The sequence below is a fragment of the Oncorhynchus mykiss genome, chromosome 6 (assembly GCF_013265735.2).
Source record: "Oncorhynchus mykiss isolate Arlee chromosome 6, USDA_OmykA_1.1, whole genome shotgun sequence".
NCBI lineage: Eukaryota > Metazoa > Chordata > Actinopteri > Salmoniformes > Salmonidae > Oncorhynchus > Oncorhynchus mykiss.
This window is the reverse complement of record NC_048570.1, coordinates 87,691,749-87,710,784: the sequence shown is the minus strand read 5'-3', so window position 1 is coordinate 87,710,784 and position 19,036 is coordinate 87,691,749. Positions and strand designations below refer to the sequence as shown.

General features: G+C 43.3%; 3 protein-coding genes across 4 annotated transcripts in view; 2 read left to right on the top strand and 1 right to left on the bottom strand.

The window, feature by feature from the left end:
• The first annotated feature begins 20 nt into the window (after positions 1-20).
• Positions 21-8,509, top strand: LOC110526758 (calmodulin-like protein 4). Of its 2 annotated transcripts, XM_036981390.1 has the most exons (5): positions 21-403; positions 491-521; positions 866-1,006; positions 3,220-3,408; positions 6,728-8,509. In XM_036981390.1, the coding sequence occupies exons 1-5, from the start codon at positions 401-403 to the stop codon at positions 6,823-6,825; spliced, it is 462 nt and encodes a 153-aa protein (XP_036837285.1). In that variant the 5' UTR covers positions 21-400; the 3' UTR covers positions 6,826-8,509. The 2 variants fall into 2 exon arrangements, with proteins under 2 accessions (XP_036837285.1, XP_036837286.1); XM_036981391.1 differs by lacking the exons at positions 21-403; positions 491-521; positions 866-1,006 and adding an exon at positions 2,328-2,351.
• A 4,694-nt stretch (positions 8,510-13,203) lies between these two features.
• LOC110526759 (relaxin-3 receptor 1-like) lies at positions 13,204-15,786 on the bottom strand. The gene has a single exon (XM_021607944.2). The coding sequence runs from the start codon at positions 15,084-15,086 to the stop codon at positions 13,878-13,880; it is 1,209 nt and encodes a 402-aa protein (XP_021463619.1). The 5' UTR covers positions 15,087-15,786; the 3' UTR covers positions 13,204-13,877.
• Positions 15,787-17,712: 1,926 nt separating this feature from the next.
• The window catches only part of LOC110513865 (A disintegrin and metalloproteinase with thrombospondin motifs 7), a 146,837-nt gene continuing 145,513 nt past the window's right edge, over positions 17,713-19,036 (top strand). Inside the window, exon 1 of the mRNA XM_036981387.1 lies at positions 17,713-18,276. Within this exon, the coding sequence (XP_036837282.1) occupies positions 18,234-18,276 (43 nt within the window). The 5' untranslated portion in view covers positions 17,713-18,233. The remainder of the gene's footprint in view (positions 18,277-19,036) is intronic.

Genomic DNA, 19,036 nt, shown 5'->3' with positions numbered 1-19,036 from the left:
AATTGAAACGGGGGAGTTCTATTAGTTGAGCAAGATCAATCATACTTACGCCTACTTTTAATATAGACAAAGTTACCTATCTTACTGAAGAATTTAACTTTTTTTATTAAACCATTATTTTTATATACTGTAACTTGTCTGCTAATGGCCACGCTGTGTAGATTAACATATCCTGGTTGTCATATCAGATAATAAGGTAGTGATTAGTATCACAAGTATTTGATAGAAGAGAAAGGGAGAGGATAATATGATACCTTGGATCCACTATCTCAGTTTCCACAGCAACCGGTATTAAATAACATGTACTCTGTGGTGGACTTTGAACCGGCAGGCGGATGGGTGTGGAGACAGGTAAGGTAAGCCAGTTGCATTCCAGGAAGAGAGATCTCTGACTACAGACATGGTAAGAAAAAAACAATTGAAGTGTTTTGTGTTTACTCATTTCTGTACATGTTTAGGCCAATTCATGGTGTATTGTGTTTTTCCTCAGGCTAAATTCCTGTCAGGAACTCAGATCAACGGTAAGGTGTGCTATTTTGTTTGCTAGCTTTTCTTTTGGTGTGTGGGAGGTCACATGGGACATAAATAATGTCATTATTTTTCAATAAATTGATATTGAACAGTAAAGTAAAATGTTGTGACAAACTTTGAGAGCAATGTCTTTTTAAAAAGGGAATTTTAGAAAATAGTCCCAATTGAGGTTACAAGTATGATTTACTTATTTCTCTACACTTGTGAGACAAGAACATTTGAATTGCCTCCTTGGAGAGGAGAAACATTGTAATATGCACTGTTTTTAGAATGGATTATCATGATTTGTTTTTTAGTTTCTTTTGGTGCATTATTTGCCTGTTTTTCCCTGTAGAGTTCAAGGAATGTTTCTCCTTGTACGACAAGAAGCGCAAGGGGAAGATTGAAGCCAAGGACCTGATCACAGTTATGCGCTGTCTGGGGACGAGTCCCACCTTCGGTGAGATCGACCGACACCTGCAGGTCCACAAGATAGGTACGCCATCAAGGGCCCCTCACTGACCCTGGGGGCATCTCAGTAGTCTAATGACTGACCCTGGGGGGCATCTCAGTAGTCTAGACTGACTTACCCTGGGGGGCATCTCAGTAGTCTAGACTGACTTACCCTGGGGGGCATCTCAGTAGTCTAGACTGACTTACCCTGGGGGCATCTCAGTAGTCTAATGACTGACCCTGGGGGCATCTCAGTAGTTTAATGACTGACCCTGGGGCCATCTCAGTAGTCTAGAGTGACTGACCCTCGGGGACATCTCAGTAGTCTAGATTGACTTACCCTGGGGACATCTCAGTAGTCTAGATTGACTTACCCTGGGGGCATGTCAGTAGTCTACATTGACTCACCCTCGGGGACATCTCAGTAGTCTAGATTGACTTACCCTGGGGACATCTCAGTAGTCTAGATTGACTTACCCTGGGGGCATGTCAGTAGTCTACATTGACCCACCCTCGGGGACATCTCAGTAGTCTAGATTGACTGACCCTGGGGACATCTCAGTAGTCTACATTGACTGACCCTGGGGGACATCTCAGTAGCCTAGATTGACTGACCCTGGGGGACATCTCAGTAGTCTAGATTGACTGACCCTGGGGACATCTCAGTAGTCTAGATTGACTGACCCTGGGGACATCTCAGTAGCCTAGATTGACTGACCCTGGGGACATCTCAGTAGCCTAGATTGACTGACCCTGGGGACATCTCAGTAGCCTAGATTGACTTACCCTGGGGGCATCTCAGTAGCCTAGATTGACTGACCCATCAGGTCAGGAATTAGACCTGGGATAGCAGGTGTTTGCAATTAATGTTCAGGTAAAGCAGAAAACCAGCAGGCTCCGGACTGGGTAGGGTAAGAGTTGAGTACCCCTGGTCGAGAGTGACCTACCCTGGGGGGAATGTCAATAGTCTACAGCAAGTCTCTCCAACCCTGTTTCTGGAGAGCTACGGTCCTGTAGGTTTTCACACCAAACTTAATCTAGCGCACCTGATTCTAATAATTAGCTAGTTAATAAGCTGAATCAGGTTAGTTACAACTGGGGTTGGAGTGAAGAGTAGCTCTCCAGGAACAAGGTTGGGAGAGCCCTGGTCTAGAGTGACTGACCCTGGGGGCATCTCAGTAGTCTATAGCAGGGGTATTCAACTCTTACCCTACGAGGTCCGGAGGCTGATGGTTTTCTGTTCTACCTGATAATTAATTGCGCCCACCTGGTGTTCCAGGTCTAAAACAGTCCCTAATTAAATGGGAATGATAAAAAACCACAGTGGAACTGGTTGAGTTTGAGGGTTCTAAAGGGACTTCCTCTCCTTCACCACGGCCTGTTTAAAGGTCAGTGCAGATGAAGGGAACAAGCAGGGAAGCGGAAGACTTTAGAATATTGAGGCGGCTCTAGACACCTGTTGATCTAGCCATACTGTTTATGAATCGTAGTGAGGTTTTGGCCGTAAATGATTTAGTAGGCAGGCAAGCTGCTACTTGGGGGATGGGTAGAGGGAGAAGTTGTCACATTGAGTGTAACCTACACGTTAGCTGAAATCTGTCCCAAGCTTGTTCCAATTACATTTATTACATTAAAAAAATATTTATCTTCTCTCAGCTCTTCAAAATTGCTGCACTGAACTTTTTAACCTGGGGGAAGTACTGAGAAATATTCAAACCAATTAACTGATTTGGTAATGTGAAAAAGGCTTTGGTTAGAACACGTTTGACTCAACAGGATTTTTTCCCATCAATCCCCAACTTCCCGATTTACAATATTGAACAGAATGTTTTTCTGAGAGTCATAAAGTTTGCCTGCTCTGTTACTCTGAACTTCATGCCCATTTGCAGTTCATAATTTTACACATTAAACAGACAGCCCAATTCTGATATTTTTTCACTTTTTTTTACCAATCAGATCAGCGCTGAAAAAGATGTGAAAAGATCTGATGTGATTGGTCAAAAGATCCATTAGTGGGAAAAATATCAGAATTGGGCTGTCTGTGTAAATGCAGCCATATTGACATACTCCACTCCCCTAACAAGTTATTTTATTGAAGTAAGGAATAACCAACCATGCTCAGTACAGTTGTATGGACATATACAACTCGGCCATGTAGGAGATAACCAGTCACTTTAACAGCAGCATTTAGGCCTATTTTGGATCAATGGTGCCCTTTGCAGGTGATTAGTTCTACTAATATCCGTCCTTCTCCAGAAAAGAAGGGTGAGCTAGACTTCTCCACCTTCCTGACCATGATGCACCGGCAGATCCAGCAGGAGGACCCCAAGGCGGAGATCCTGGAGGCCATGAGGATGACGGACAAGCAGAAGAAGGGCTACATCCTGGCCTCGGAGCTCCGGGCCAAGCTCACCAAGCTAGGAGAGAAGCTGACTGATAAAGAAGGTAGCCTACAATGTGTTTCTATCACTAGGAGTTTTAGCTGTCGTGGATTAAGACAGGACTAGATATAATGCCTAATGGAGCCTCTTGAAAATGCCGTTTAACGCAGGAGCAGTAGGTAGGCTTAATCTGGGTCTGGGAAACTGGCCCTGAAAGTGCAGCTCAACATTCTGAATTGGCTCCTTCTCACAATCTCTTATACATCATCTGCACTGATCTGAACAGATGGTAGAGGTAAACAAAAGCAAAAAAGTCAAATATAACTGGTATAACTTTACCTGGTATTAGTTTATCAGTTCAGCTCTTTTAACCCTTTACGCTTGTACCCGTATGTATACGGGTTGAAAATGGCAGATTTGTACACTGATAAACACCTAAATTGGAACTCGGTGTCTGTACAGTAACGTGCTATACATGACATCAGAGCTCAGGCTCTGTGCTTCACAGCTCTGTCTGGGTTTTGACTGACAGCCGATCTGAACTTGAGCACTGCAGAGACAAGAAGTTGCCCCCATCCCTCCAGCTAATTGGGCAACTTTTTAAAATGTTTTGTCTGCGTGAGGGAAATGTTGTAAATTAAGAGGACTCTATGTATTTTGAAAGATAAAATGTTGAGGATTATAATAAATACTGCTTTGATGTCATTACAAGCAAGCCTAACACCCTTGAGTCCAAATGTGCACTTCACATTTTCATGTCATAAATCTAATTTCATATACAGCGTTTATGATCACCATGTTTGATGTATAGTCACAAGAAGACATGGTGTCATACCCTGGTTTATTTTTAACAGAATGAGCCTGTCTGTCTACAGTGAAGAACATTTGCCTTGGCACATGCATCTGAATGCACTCATGATTCCTTTATATAGACTGGTTTGGTTGTTTAGCAATAACCGCGCAACCATGGGGTTGGCTTAGATTGTTGAAACGCAAGGTATATTTGATTTATTGAAAACACAAATCAATTTGCACAATGAGCACTTGTCTCTCAAATACATTGTTACAGTTGTTGTTTAGAAATCTAGCATATGTTTGCCATATTAGCAGAGACATGACATCTGTCCAAACACCTCAAAACAAGACATGTTATCAAGAACAAAATAAAACTATCTGAAATTAGCCAACTACAATTCCCCTCATGCCAGGTTTTTTTTCATTGTTGGTAGCTATCTGGCCATCCAGAATCACAACAAGACTTCTACCCCATTGAATGTCGTGCATCGTTTTCGTGACGTTGACAGCTAACCAGTCTATGCGCGCCAAATGTACGATATGTTTCCCTAAATTGCATTGTGAAATCCTAACACTTTCATGTCATGTTTTATTACTTAGCTTGTCATGTTGGCAATAGAACAAGCTTTCAAATGATTCCCATCTGACCCAGATTGCGATTTTCATAAAGGACCGTTCTTGGATTGCTTAAACAACAGTAATTGTGTGATTGCAGGGATGCAGGGTTGTGTTCCAAACAAAATAACTACGTGTGTCCTCGCTCTAATTCCTCCACCGCAGCTAGGAGCTCAAAAAGGCACCGTACAGTTGAAGTCTTTTCTTTGAGTCATAAAAGGGCATTGACATTTCTTAGGAAATGTGCACACTTTGGAGAGCAGTTACACCTCTCTCTCAAACCTCTTATTGTTCTGTCTTGTGTTGCAACTACAACACATTTTACAGGGATATTATCATGTTACTGAATGTATCCAGAGTATTTTCACATTTTGTTATGAACAAATGTGGCAAAAAAGTACATAATGTAAAATGCACATAAAATCAAGTGCTTGGATTCAGTCTTGTTAGGTAAACTGTTGTCTTCACCTCTTGGTCTAATAATCTCTAAACTGTTCCCTTTCAATTTGTACCATGCAAATGCATATGCTTGTCATATTTCTTCTGTAAGAAACATGTCAAGGTAGCCCTAACCAGTTCCATCCCAGGCTGTGTCACAGGCGGATGTGACCGGGAACCCCATGTTGCGGCGCACAATTGGCCCAGCATCGTCCGGGTTAGGGGAGGGTTTAGCTGGAGGGGGATTTCCTTGTCTCATTGTGCTCTAGCGACTCCTTGTGGCGGGCCGGGCTCTGACACATTGGTGCGGCTGGCTTCCGGGTTAAGCAAGCAGTGTGTCAAGAAGCAGTGGCGGCTTGGCAGGTCATGTTGCGGAGGACGCGTGGCTCTCGACATTCGCCCCTCCCGAGTCCGTTGGGGATTTGCAGCGATGAGACAAGATCGTAACTACCAATTGGATATAACGAAAAAGGGGGTACATTTTTTTAATTTTTATTATGTGGCCCTATCCATAGGCCAATTCACAGGAGTGTAAAGGGTTAAATGAGTGCAGAAACAAGGCCACTTTAGACTGTTGTGATGCCCCAAGTGACTCCAAGAGACCCTATGGAAATACACATGCAGATGGGAGCTTCCCAACTGGGAACACACTGGTTGAATCAACGTTATTTCCACATCATTTCAATGAAATTGAATTGATATCTGTCCCAAGGCTCTAGTTTTGTCTAATCTTGATTATTGTCCAGTCGTGTGGTCCAGTGCTGCAAGGAAAGAGCTAGTTAAGCTGCAGCTGGCCCAGAACAGAGCGGCACGTTTTGCTCTTCATTGTAATCAGAGGGCTGATATACATGCCAGTCTCTCTTGGCTAAGAGTTGAGGAGAGACTGACTGCATCACGTCTTTTCATAAGAAACATTAATGTGTTGAAAATCCCAAATTGTTTACATAGTCAACTTACACACATCTCTGACACACACACTTACCCCACCAGACATGTCACCAGGGGTCTTTTCACAGTCCCCAAAATCCAGAACAAATTCAAGAAAACATACAGTTTTATATAGAGCCCTTATGGCATGGAACTTCCATCTCATATAAACAGCAAACCTGGTTACAAAAAACAGATAAAACGACACTTCGCGGCACAACGCCTCTCCCCTATTTGACCTAGATAGTTTGTGTGTATTGACATGGAGGCTACGTGGTGCCTTCTTAAAAATGTATGTAGTTCTGTCCTTGAGCTGTTCTTGTCTAATGATGTTCTGTATTATGTAATTCTGTGTTATGTTTCATGTTTGTGTTGAACCCCAGGAAGAGTAGCTGCTGCTTTTGAAACATCTCATGGGGATCCTAATAAAATACCAAACACCAAATGTGTCAACACATACATTAACTGATTCTTGTGTAAATTTGCAAATGATAAAACACATCATTTGAACGGAGTTAATTTTTTTAAGTTTCTACCTGCTAACATACTTGTTGTTGGTCCCAGATCGGCGAATTAACATGAAGTTGTTTCCCCTCTAAACTTTGCAGTGGACGAGCTGTTCAGAGAAGCCAACGTGAAGTCTAATGGCAACGTGCACTACGAGGAGTTCACCAGGATGGTGACACTACCGTCAGTGGATTACTGAGGGACAGGACAGGAGGAGATGACGTCCTTTATGACAGGGAAGCATGGTCATGGAAGGGACCTGGTTATGCATGCACTGAGCATTACCCAACCACCTCCATGCACTGAGCATTACCCAACCACCTCCATGCACTGAGCATTACCCAACCACCTCCATGCACTGAGCATTACCCAACCACCTCCATGCACTGAGCATTACCCAACCACCTGCATGCACTGAGCATTACCCAACCACCTGCATGCACTGAGCATTACCCAACCACCTCCATGCACTGAGCATTACCCAACCACCTCCATGCACTGAGCATTACCCAACCACCTGCATGCACTGAGCATTACCCAACCACCTCCATGCACTGAGCATTACCCAACCACCTCCATGCACTGAGCATTACCCAACCACCTGCATGCACTGAGCATTACCCAACCACCTCCATGCACTGAGCATTACCCAACCACCTCCATGCACTGAGCATTACCCAACCACCTGCATGCACTGAGCATTACCCAACCACCTCCATGCACTGAGCATTACCCAACCACCTCGATGCACTGAGCATTACCCAACCACCTGCATGCACTGAGCATTACCCAACCACCTCCATGCACTGAGCATTACCCAACCACCTCCATGCACTGAGCATTACCCAACCACCTGCATGCACTGAGCATTACCCAACCACCTCCATGCACTGAGCATTACCCAACCACCTCCATGCACTGAGCATTACCCAACCACCTGCATGCACTGAGCATTACCCAACCACCTCCATGCACTGAGCATTACCCAACCACCTGCATGCACTGAGCATTACCCAACCACCTCCATGCACTGAGCATTACCCAACCACCTCCATGCACTGAGCATTACCCAACCACCTGCATGCACTGAGCATTACCCAACCACCTGCATGCACTGAGCATTACCCAACCACCTGCATGCACTGAGCATTACCCAACCACCTCCATGCACTGAGCATTACCCAACCACCTCCATGCACTGAGCATTACCCAACCACCTCCATGCACTGAGCATTACCCAACCACCTCCATGCACTGAGCATTACCCAACCACCTCCATGCACTGAGCATTACCCAACCACCTGCATGCACTGAGCATTACCCAACCACCTCCATGCACTGAGCATTACCCAACCACCTCCATGCACTGAGCATTACCCAACCACCTCCATGCACTGAGCATTACCCAACCACCTCCATGCACTGAGCATTACCCAACCACCTCCATGCACTGAGCATTACCCAACCACCTGCATGCACTGAGCATTACCCAACCACCTGCATGCACTGAGCATTACCCAACCACCTCCATGCACTGAGCATTACCCAACCACCTCCATGCACTGAGCATTACCCAACCACCTCCATGCACTGAGCATTACCCAACCACCTGCATGCACTGAGCATTACCCAACCACCTGCATGCACTGAGCATTACCCAACCACCTGCATGCACTTAATGTATTGATCATCTAGGTTTGTGTCTATTGTACGCTACTTTCTATCATTTATACAAGTGCATTTGATGAATTAAATGGATGTCCTTTTTTAAATTCTAATTGGGGGGGTTTATTTGACTTGCTGCAGGAAGAGTATCTACAGGAAGAGTATCTGCTGCATGTGCAATATGTAATGGACATTAAAATAAACCAAATCAACTAAAACATCCCTTTCGATTTTGAGTTTTAAACTGTTTGTTGAACTTATGTTCTCGGTGTAGGATTTGATAAATGTAGTTTACATGATGCAGTCATCCGAGCTCTTTCAGCCATACCATTGAGGATTTGATAAATGTAGTTTACATGATGCAGGCATCCGAGCTCTTTCAGCCATACCATTGAGGATTTGATAAATGTAGTTTACATGATGCAGTCATCCGAGCTCTTTCAGCCATACCATTGAGGATTTGATAAATGTAGTTTACATGATGCAGTCATCCAAGCTCTTTCAGCCATACCATTGAGGATTTGATAAATGTAGTTTACATGATGCAGTCATCCGAGCTCTTTCAGCCATACCATTGAGGATTTGATAAATGTAGTTTACATGATGCAGTCATCCAAGCTCTTTCAGCCATACCATTGAGGATTTGATAAATGTAGTTTACATGATGCAGGCATCCGAGCTCTTTCAGCCATACCATTGAGGATTTGATAAATGTAGTTTACATGATGCAGTCATCCGAGCTCTTTCAGCCATACCATTGAGGATTTGATAAATGTAGTTTACATGATGCAGTCATCCAAGCTCTTTCAGCCATACCATTGAACTAAAAAGTAGTGCATGTTGTTTGTTCCTCCCACAATATTCTTTACAATAACAATTTAAGTCAATATTTACTTGTCATAATAACCAAATTATTCAACATGATTAGTAGGAGTATATATATTTTTAAATACTAGATATGTAGGAAGGACTGAATTCTTTGCACACACACTGGGCATTTTGTCAAGTGTGCAACTGCAGCCTGCAATTTGAGGGGCATTATTTGTGCACACACCATGCATTTTGGGCGTAAATTACGCATGTCAAAGGAATCCTCTGCCTAATGTATTGTCAGTAAGCATATATTTTTCCAAGAATGTAATGCCATTTAATTTAGTCATCCAATATTGCTAATCCATTGATGAGTGCAGGAGGGCAGGAAGAATATGTGGAGAATATACATGGAACTGACTAAATGAAGGAAACACTTGAGGGATACCAAAGTATATTGAAAGCAGGTGCTTCCACACAGGTGTGGTTCCTGAGCAATTAAAACATCCCATCATGCTTAGGGCCACGTATAGAATTGCCCAGTTGTGTGTTATTTTGGCTACCAAGCTAGAAGAGATCTCTGTGACTTTGAAAGAGGGGTCTCAAAGGAACACAGCATGTTTAGAAAAACAGAGAATGTGTGTCACTAGATCTCAACCCAGTGGAACACTAATGGAGGTTCTGGAGCGATGCCAGAGACGGCGTTTTCCACCACCATCAACAAAACACCAATATGGAATTTCTGGTGGAAGAATGGTGTTGCATCCCTCCAATGGAGTTCCAGACTGGTAGAATCTGCCAAGACACATTGAAGCTGTTCTGGGGGGGCACATGGTTAAAACACTTGTTGGTATTTCCTGTATTTGGGCAGTTGTCTGTACATCTTCATTTCATCATGACCCAGCACCCAGTGTTTCCCAAACTCGGTCCTGGGGGACTCCAAGGGAGGCACGTTTTGGTTTTTGTCCAAGCACTACACAGATGATTCAAAAAACCCTAGCTTGATGATGAGTTGATTATTTGAATCTGTTGTGCTAGGGGGAAAAACCCTAGATTGATGATGAGTTGATTATTAGAATCTGTTGTGCTAGGGGGAAAACCCTAGCTTGATGATGAGTTGATTATTAGAATCTGTTGTGCTAGGGGGAAAAACCCTAGCTTGATGATGAGTTGATTATTTGAATCTGTTGTGCCAGGGGGGAAAACCCTAGCTTGATGATGAGGTGATTATTAGAATATGTTGTGCCAGGGGGGAAAACCCTAGCTTGATGATGAGTTGATTATTATAATCTGTTGTGCCAGGGGAAAAACCCTAGCTTGATGATGAGTTGATTATTTGAATCTGTTGTGCCAGGGGAAAAACCCTAGCTTGATGATGAGGTGATTATTTGAATCTGTTGTGCTAGGGGGAAAAACAATAGCTTGATGAGTTGATTATTAGAATCTGTTGTGCTAGGGGGAAAAACCCTAGCTTGATGATGAGTTGATTATTTGAATCTGTTGTGCCAGGGGGAAAAACCCTAGCTTGAGGATGAGGTGATTATTTGAATCTGTTGTGCTAGGGGGAAAAACATTAGCTTGATGAGTTGATTATTAGAATCTGTTGTGCTAGGGGGAAAAACCCTAGCTTGATGATGAGTTGATTATTTGAATCTGTTGTGCCAGGGGGAAAAACATTAGCTTGATGATGAGTTGATTATTTGAATCTGTTGTGCTAGGGGAAAAACCCTAGCTTGATGATGAGTTGATTATTTGAATCTGTTGTGCTAGGGGGAAAAACATTAGCTTGATGATGAGTTGATTATTTGAATCTGTTGTGCCAGGGGGAAAAACATTAGCTTGATGATGAGTTGATTATTTGAATCTGTTGTGCCAGGGGGAAAACCCTAGCTTGATGATGAGGTGATTATTTGAATCTGTTGTGCTAGGGGAAAACCCTAGCTTGATGATGAGGTGATTATTTGAATCTGTTGTGCCAGGGGGGAAAACCCTAGCTTGATGATGAGGTGATTATTTGAATCTGTTGTGCTAGGGGGGGAAAACCCTAGCTTGATGATGAGGTGATTATTTGAATCTGTTGTGCCAGGGGGGAAAACCCTGGCTTGATGATGAGTTGATTATTAGAATCTGTTGTGCTAGGGAAAAAACCTAAATGTTGTCCAGAGGACCGAGTTAGGGAAACGCTTCACCACACCTCTACCAAACATAATAGTTTTATTTTGATTTAACCAAGTAAGACTCATTGGAGGTTAGAAACCTCTTGCCAGGTTGACCAGGGAAATAGCAGCGTGTACATAACATGTTTCAAAAAATATAAATACATCAAAAATATACAACTGTAGCTATCAAAAACATTGTCTTAAAAACCGGGAAGGACACTTAACTCCCCAAACTGGAACATCTTTTGAAGCATGTTCCAGAATGAAGCATGTTCCGGAATGAAGCATGTTCCAGAATGAAGCATGTTCCAGAATGAAGCATGTTCCAGAATGAAGCATGTTCCAGAATGAAGCATGTTCCGGAATGAAGCATGTTCCGGAATGAAGCATGTTCCAGAATGAAGCATGTTCCAGAATGAAGCATGTTCCAGAATGAAGCATGTTCCAGAATTCTGGGGGGAAAAATCTTGTTTCCCCATATCAGTTCTAGACTTAGGAACAGACAAGGACGGCAGCTACTGAACGAAGACTGTATTGAGTGACTGACCTGGTCAGGAAGGAACAGAGACACAAAAGGGGCTGCCTTATCAATGCTTTCTATTTACACAAAAGTGCACCAGTGTGTTTGCACCATGGAGAGAGAGGTCCATTGCACCAGGCCATACAAATCACTGTGATGGGTGAGAGAGGAATCTGGCATTGGTGATACATCTTAAAAGCACCATGATACACTGTGTCCAGAGTTAAGGTACTTGCTAAGGCCTGCGTATAGGCACTATAATCCAGCACCGAACAAGATCCTTTCTGACTAACATTGAAAAACAAGTTTTGTTCCTAAAAGAGAAACCCATTTTAAACTTCAGTTCTCTGGTGAAGTTATCAATGTGCTGTTTAAAATGCAGCTTTTCTTCTAACCAATTCCCAAGATACTTATAGGTGACCTTATCAGTTTCCTGACTTTTTAGAGTTGAAATCTGCAAGTGACTCCATGTGTCTACTTTCAAAGAGAAAACCCTTTCCTTGCATTAAGCACACGTTTAAATTCAAACAGCATCAAAAGCCAACTGTAAATCCTGAAAAGCCTTCAAGATGTACTAGAATAAATCATTCTGTCATCAGCATACAGTCTTCGCTGTATCATTTATATGCATTGTAAAAAAAGGATCAGACCTAAAATTGAGCCCTGGGGAAATGAGCCTTTGAAGCTGTATGTATTACCCTCTGTGCTACACACTGCATTCTGTCAGAAAGGTCGTTTTGGAACCAATCCAATGCTTCAACACATAAACCAACCTTTTTTTGGCAGGGAATGGTCAACAAAGGCCTTTGATAAGTCAATCAAAAAATTAAACAGTGATGTTTCTTGTCCTGAGCATCTAGAATATCACCTACAACCTTAAGTTACTGCAGTAATTGCACTATGCTTGGCTCTAAAACCCGACTGGAATTTAGATCAAATTAGATATTATACAGAAATTCTTTCAATTGTGAGTTCAACCAGGTTTTCCAAAGATGTTTCCAGTGCAGATAGTTTACAAACGGGACTATAGTTATCCAACGTTATCCAATTGACCCGCACAACACATTGCCTGAATACATCAATCGACCAAGATGTATAAGCTGCTTTCCAGACTTTTGGAATCGTATCACTCGCCAATGAAAGATTGAATATATGCGTGAGAAGGACAGCAAAGATCTCTGCACCAATTTGGGGAAAATAAATGTTACATTAGTCCGGGCCGGTTGATTTCTTAATATTAATAGATTTGAGTGTCATTACGATTTCTGAAAGTGTAATCTCGGTAAAATGAAGTAGATAACCGTAGGCCGGCTTCCGGAGTTGGCAACCTTCTCAAACTCTCTATATGAACGAAGAAAATACACATTCAAATATGCTTATCTTTATTTATAAAGTACTGTCTACTTGCAATTCATTATATCGTCGCAGTTACAGCTCAACTTGTGCGGCCTTACGCATTAAGTAATCTCCAATAACGCATTGAATATCTTCAATCGACCATTTCTCGACATCTAAAGAGTTTTAGTAATTGATATATAGCAAATTGACCCACACAACATATTGTCTGAATATATCAATCGACCAAGATGCTTAATTGATATTCTCTTTATTTCACATACATTGTAATGACCCTTTTACACTCAGCCATATATTCAGATACCACAACAGAAGCACTGATAACATATTAATAAGATCACATTTATTTCCATTTTCATGTACCAAACATGTGTGCATTGGCTCTGAATGGCAATGTGTGAGCTTGAATGGAAGACAGAAGAAACATCTCAACATTCCAACAATGGGCATAATATCCACAGGGAATATGGACTTCGGTGTACTCTAAATGTGTGACTCTCTTATCTTAAAATCAACATGTAATCATTGCGCGCAAAGTTTACCAAGTACATGTCCTACCCATTCCAGTGCGTGCCAGGGACGCACCAACATTTCTGTAAATACTGCTTTTCACTCCGTTGGCCTACTCTGCGCAATTGGTGCCTCGTGGGTAATGACAACATTGGGAACTCAAGAACTCTGTCATTTATAGTTCCAAAATGCATGCGTAATTACAGCAAGTCGTTTCACAGAGTAAGTGAATTATGTCTGGTGGATGCACTGTGAATCTTCAGGTGCCATTCCGGGTAGACCCGGTATTGCGGGAAGATCCGGTCTGTCAATAAAGGACAGTCGACATTGTGTGGTGTCTAGAACATTCAATGGAATAACCCCTTGGTTGTCGTCGTGTGTTACACGTGTGTTGCACGTCCCCGTAAACGTACGTATTGTACAGGCTTTGGAGATGGCTGGTGAGGAAATTCTCCAAAACAAATCCTTCAGCATCTTTCTGAATTCACGTCGCATGAGACAATACAGAACTGGGTTCAAGCAGCTATTGGCATGCGCGAGGCACACAGTCACCGGGAATACATAGGTGTGGACCAAATAGTAGGATTTATCCCAATTGACAGCGTTAAATTTCACCAATACACCCCAGAATGTGATGGCGTGATTTGGCATCCAGCAAAGAAAGAAGGAGAGGACGACGATGGTGACAGATTTGGTCACCCTCGACCTCCTTTTGGGGTGGTTGTTGTTCATGCTCCTCAGACGGATAAACCGTAAGAGCATCAGATAGCAGACGGACACTATCAGCATGGGTATTACGAACGCTATGATGATTTTTTGGAGATGGTAGAGCGCGAGCCAGTCATGTCCCTCAGGGAACCTGATGAGGCAGAGCTTCTCCCCCGCCACTACGGTCACTGAGGAGAAAATGGTAGTGGGTGCTGTGGCAATGGTTGCGGAGACCCACAGCACCGCGCACACCAATTTCACCGAACACGACCTCTGTCTCGACCGGTTCTTCAGAGCCGAGGCGACAGACCAGTATCTGGTCACACTCATAGCAGTCAGAAAGAACACGCTAGCGTACATGTTCATAACTGTTACGGAAAGGATGATTTTACACATGGCGTCTCCAAACGGCCAGCTGAAGTCCAGTGCGGTGTCCACTGCCCAGAACGGCAGAGTCAACACAAACTGGAAGTCCGTCACTGCCAAGTTGATGATGAAAAAGTTAATACTCGATTTCTTCCGGCCCTGTTTTAACCTCATTAGGAAAAAGACTAACAAGTTCCCAATTAACCCTACCGCGCACACAATGGAGTAAACAACGGAGATGATTATCCTTAGAATCGGAGTGCCGTCCGCGGTCACGTCAATATCCTCCAGACTGCCGAATTTGTCATCATCCATTAAAGTCCTGTTCAATGCCAAAATCCCGCTGTGGTTGAGTAGCTCGCCCATCCTCACAGATAGAATGCAACACCGGTGCTTCTACTAGCATCAGGTCGCTTCTCGATGGCCTATCACAGAATAGTCCTCGCGCTCCATACAGTTGAGTGCTTATTTTAGCTGTTCATTTTAAGTAATTGAAGCTTGTATGATAAAAGTTATCGTGTCTACAGTCCTTTATAACGCCGCAATCAATGTGAAACTTTGCATCTTGACTGGAGTCTTATACAGGTGCGTAGTCGTGCGTGTTCACAGCGCCTGCCCCTGCATCGCGTGGATTGGTCGTTTGAGACATGATGGACCTTTCTGTGATGGACCTTTCTGTGATGGACCTTTCTGTGATAGACCTTTGTGAATAAACTGCTGATAGGTCTCGACAAAAATATGAATTTTCAGATACCAAAATAAAATAAGTTACACTATATGTATAAAAGAACGTGGACACCCCTTCAAATGAGTGGATCCAGCTATTTCAGCCATACCCTTTGCTGACAGGTGTATAAAACTGAGCACACAGCCATGCAATCTCCATAGACAAACATTGGCAGTAGAATGGCCTTACTGAAGAGCTCAGTGAATTTCAATGTGGATGCCATCTTTCCAACAAGTCAGGTCGTCAAATTTGGAAATGTTTAGGAGCATTAACGGCTCAGCTGGGAAGTGGTAGGCCACACAAGCTCACAGAACAGCACCGCCGAATGCTGAAGCCCATAAAAATCGTTTGGCCTTGGTTGCAACACTCAACACCGAGTTCCAAACTGCCTCTGGAAGCAACATCAGCACAAGAACTGGAGCTTCATGAAATGGGTGTCCATGGCAGAGCAGCCACACACAAGCCTAAAGTCACCATGCACAATGCCAAGAGTCAGCTGGCAGTCGGACAGACTAATCTGGGTTTGGTGGATGCGAGGAGAATGCTACCTGTCCAAATACATAGTGCCAACTGTAAAGTCTGGTGGAAGATGAATAATGGTCTGGGGCTGTTTTTCATGGTTCAGGCTAGGCCTCTTAGTTCCAGTGAAGGGAAAACGTAATGCTACAGAAAACAGTGACATTCTAGACAATTCTGTTCTTCCAACTTTGTGGCAACAGTTTGGGAAAGACCCTTTCCTGTTCCAGCATGGCAATTCCCCCATGCACAAAGCGAGGTCCATACAGAAATGGTTTGTTGATCGGTGTGGAAGAACTTGACTGGCCTGCACAGAGCCCTGACCTTAACCACATTGAACACCTTTGGTATGAATTGGAACGCTGACTATGAGGAATCTCTAATCGCCCAACATCAGTGCCCAACCTCACTTATGCTCTTGTGGCTGAATGGAAGCAAGTCCCTCCAGCAATGTTCCAACATCTAGTGGAAAGCCTTCCCAGAAGAGTGGAGGCTGTTATAGAAGCAAAGGGGGACCAACTCCATATCAATGCCCATGATTTTGGAATGAGATGTTTGATGAGCAGGTGTCCACATAGAGTACTTGGTAGTTACAGTCCTTCGGAACACGACCCAGCCAAGCCGCACTGCTTCTTGACACCATGCCCGCTTGACCCGGAAGCCAGCCACAGCAATGTATCGGAGGAAACACCGTACACCTGGCGACGGTTTCAGCGTGCTTGCTCCCCGGCCCGCCACCGGAGTCGCGATGGGACAGGCTGCGTCGTCCATGGGGTCTCCCGGTCGCGGCGGGCTGCTGTTTTTATAGGGGAAAAAAGGTCCCTGACATTTAACAAAATATAATGAATTATGGGAGATTATTTACTTGACCATTCGCCAATACTTTATGGTTTGAATAGGACCAATATAGTGTGGCAAAACAATGAAACAGTTGTTCCTCCCTTGTGCACGAAATAATACCAAAACCTCCCCCTAGTCTAGCCTACTCATATCGGTTTCCTTATCGGCTTTAACATGGCAGACATTACATTTTACAAGTGTTTTTCCTTCTTCATTCTATGACATTTCCATATTTATTCTCGACATTTTGTGCCAAACTGACCGTCCTCTTCCGCTAGAGGGGGCAACATGATGGCTCAACCAGCAGTAGATCAGTGAAGGACGCTATGGGGAACGTGTCAATCTTGTTCCACGGAGGACCGTGTGTCTGCGGGTTTTTGCTCCTCCTTTGTACTCGATTAATTAAGGTCACTGATTAGTAAGGAACTCCCCTCACCTGGTTGTCTAGGTCTTAATTGAAAGGAAAAACCAAAAACCCAGCATAGGCCCTAGGTGGAATGAGTTTGACACATCATTTCCATAGGGGGATACACAGTATTCTGAGCTCCAAGATGAAAGTATAATTTTCACAAAGGAAACATAATGCAATTGATCGGTCGTGTTTATGATTTCCTTGGAGTTTGGGGCTCCTCACAGTGCATAATGCACACAGGTCCCGTTAAACATTGGTGCTCGGCGCAGTAACCATGCGAACGAGATTATGCAGTAGGCTAAAGTGTCGCTGTATTCATATAATATACAAGCAATATTATTTAATATGGTGTTACAATCGTAATATTAGCCTTTATTGCGTGTCGGGAAGCCTATTTGACATCCGGTTAAATGTGTCAATTCGATTTTCCTCAACTATCCCACTTTATTTACGATTGCACACCATACGTATTTTTATTTTAACAGGCAATCCAAATAATGTAATGTAATAGTTTCCCCATCATCTACCATCCCCTGGGCTACTACTGAAAAGCATTCTATTCTCTCAAATCCACCCACTAAACTGTATCGGAGAGGGAGGTTCTTCAGCAAAGTTTGGCTTGTTAGGGAAAGTTCCTAACTGTCAGGGCTGTCGAAGGGGCCTTGATGGAAGAAAGGAAGACATCGTCTTGTCAGCAAACAACACTTACAGTTTACAATTCTTGGAACGCAAAAGACGCGTGTGAAAATCACTGAGGAAGGATACAACGTCGTACAGAAGTTAATTAAGTTTATATCGCCGCCGTCACGCTTTCTATGTCTAAAGTGCATGGTTCTAGCGGGATATAAGTGTTTCACTACAAAATTGAAAGTGTTTGAAATGACAGTCGGTACAGTGAGGATAAACCATAATAACATATTGTCTTTCTTTACCTTCCAACAAGATGATTTACTTACACTGCGGACTTGCACAACCTTTCTCTCCAATTTACTTTCTGGTTGCAGCGGGGATCTTGGCGATGTTTAACAACAGTAAAACATTTGGATTTGAACAAGAGACGGGTAAGCCAGCCTCTTAAAATCAATGAATCATTCGTCTGACATATAACGTTACTTTTATTTTAAATAGTTTTATGCAATAGTTCAGCTATGCTGGCATTTTAAAATGTCAGTAACAAGGGGACCTCTGCAGACTATTGGCAACTGCTCAGCTCCACATAGACTGAACTCACACACACATAGCCTAGCGATGTGACTGATATCCGCAGCCTCAACTCTCACACACATAGCCTAGCGATGTGACTGATATCCGCAGCCTCAACTCACACACACATAGCCTAGCGATGTGACTGATATCCGCAGCCTCAACTCACACACACATAGCCTAGCGATGTGACTAATCTACGCACCCTTTACACACACAGACTAGTGATGTGACTGATCTACGCAGCCTCAACTCATGCAAACATAGCCTAGCGATGTAACTGATCTACGCAGCCTTTACACAAACAGCCTAGCGATGACTGATCTATGCAAGCAGTTCACTTGGGAAATATTGACACTTATAAAGGTTGTTTTCCCATTTTATGCATTGAATGAGGTGCCGAAATCCCATGAGCACATGACTCAAAACAGACGTGATGTTCCCAGGCTATACCTATTTCCAGCTTGTATGAGAACAGCTACAGTATTTCCGTTTTTTTCTCCCCCACCAGAGAGATGCATAATTGAGCCGCCTCTAACGCTTCAGGCCATGCTTAAAATTCTAGTAGCCTAGCTGTAGTTTGCTACCCTAAACTTTACTTGGGTCATGCCTGAATAT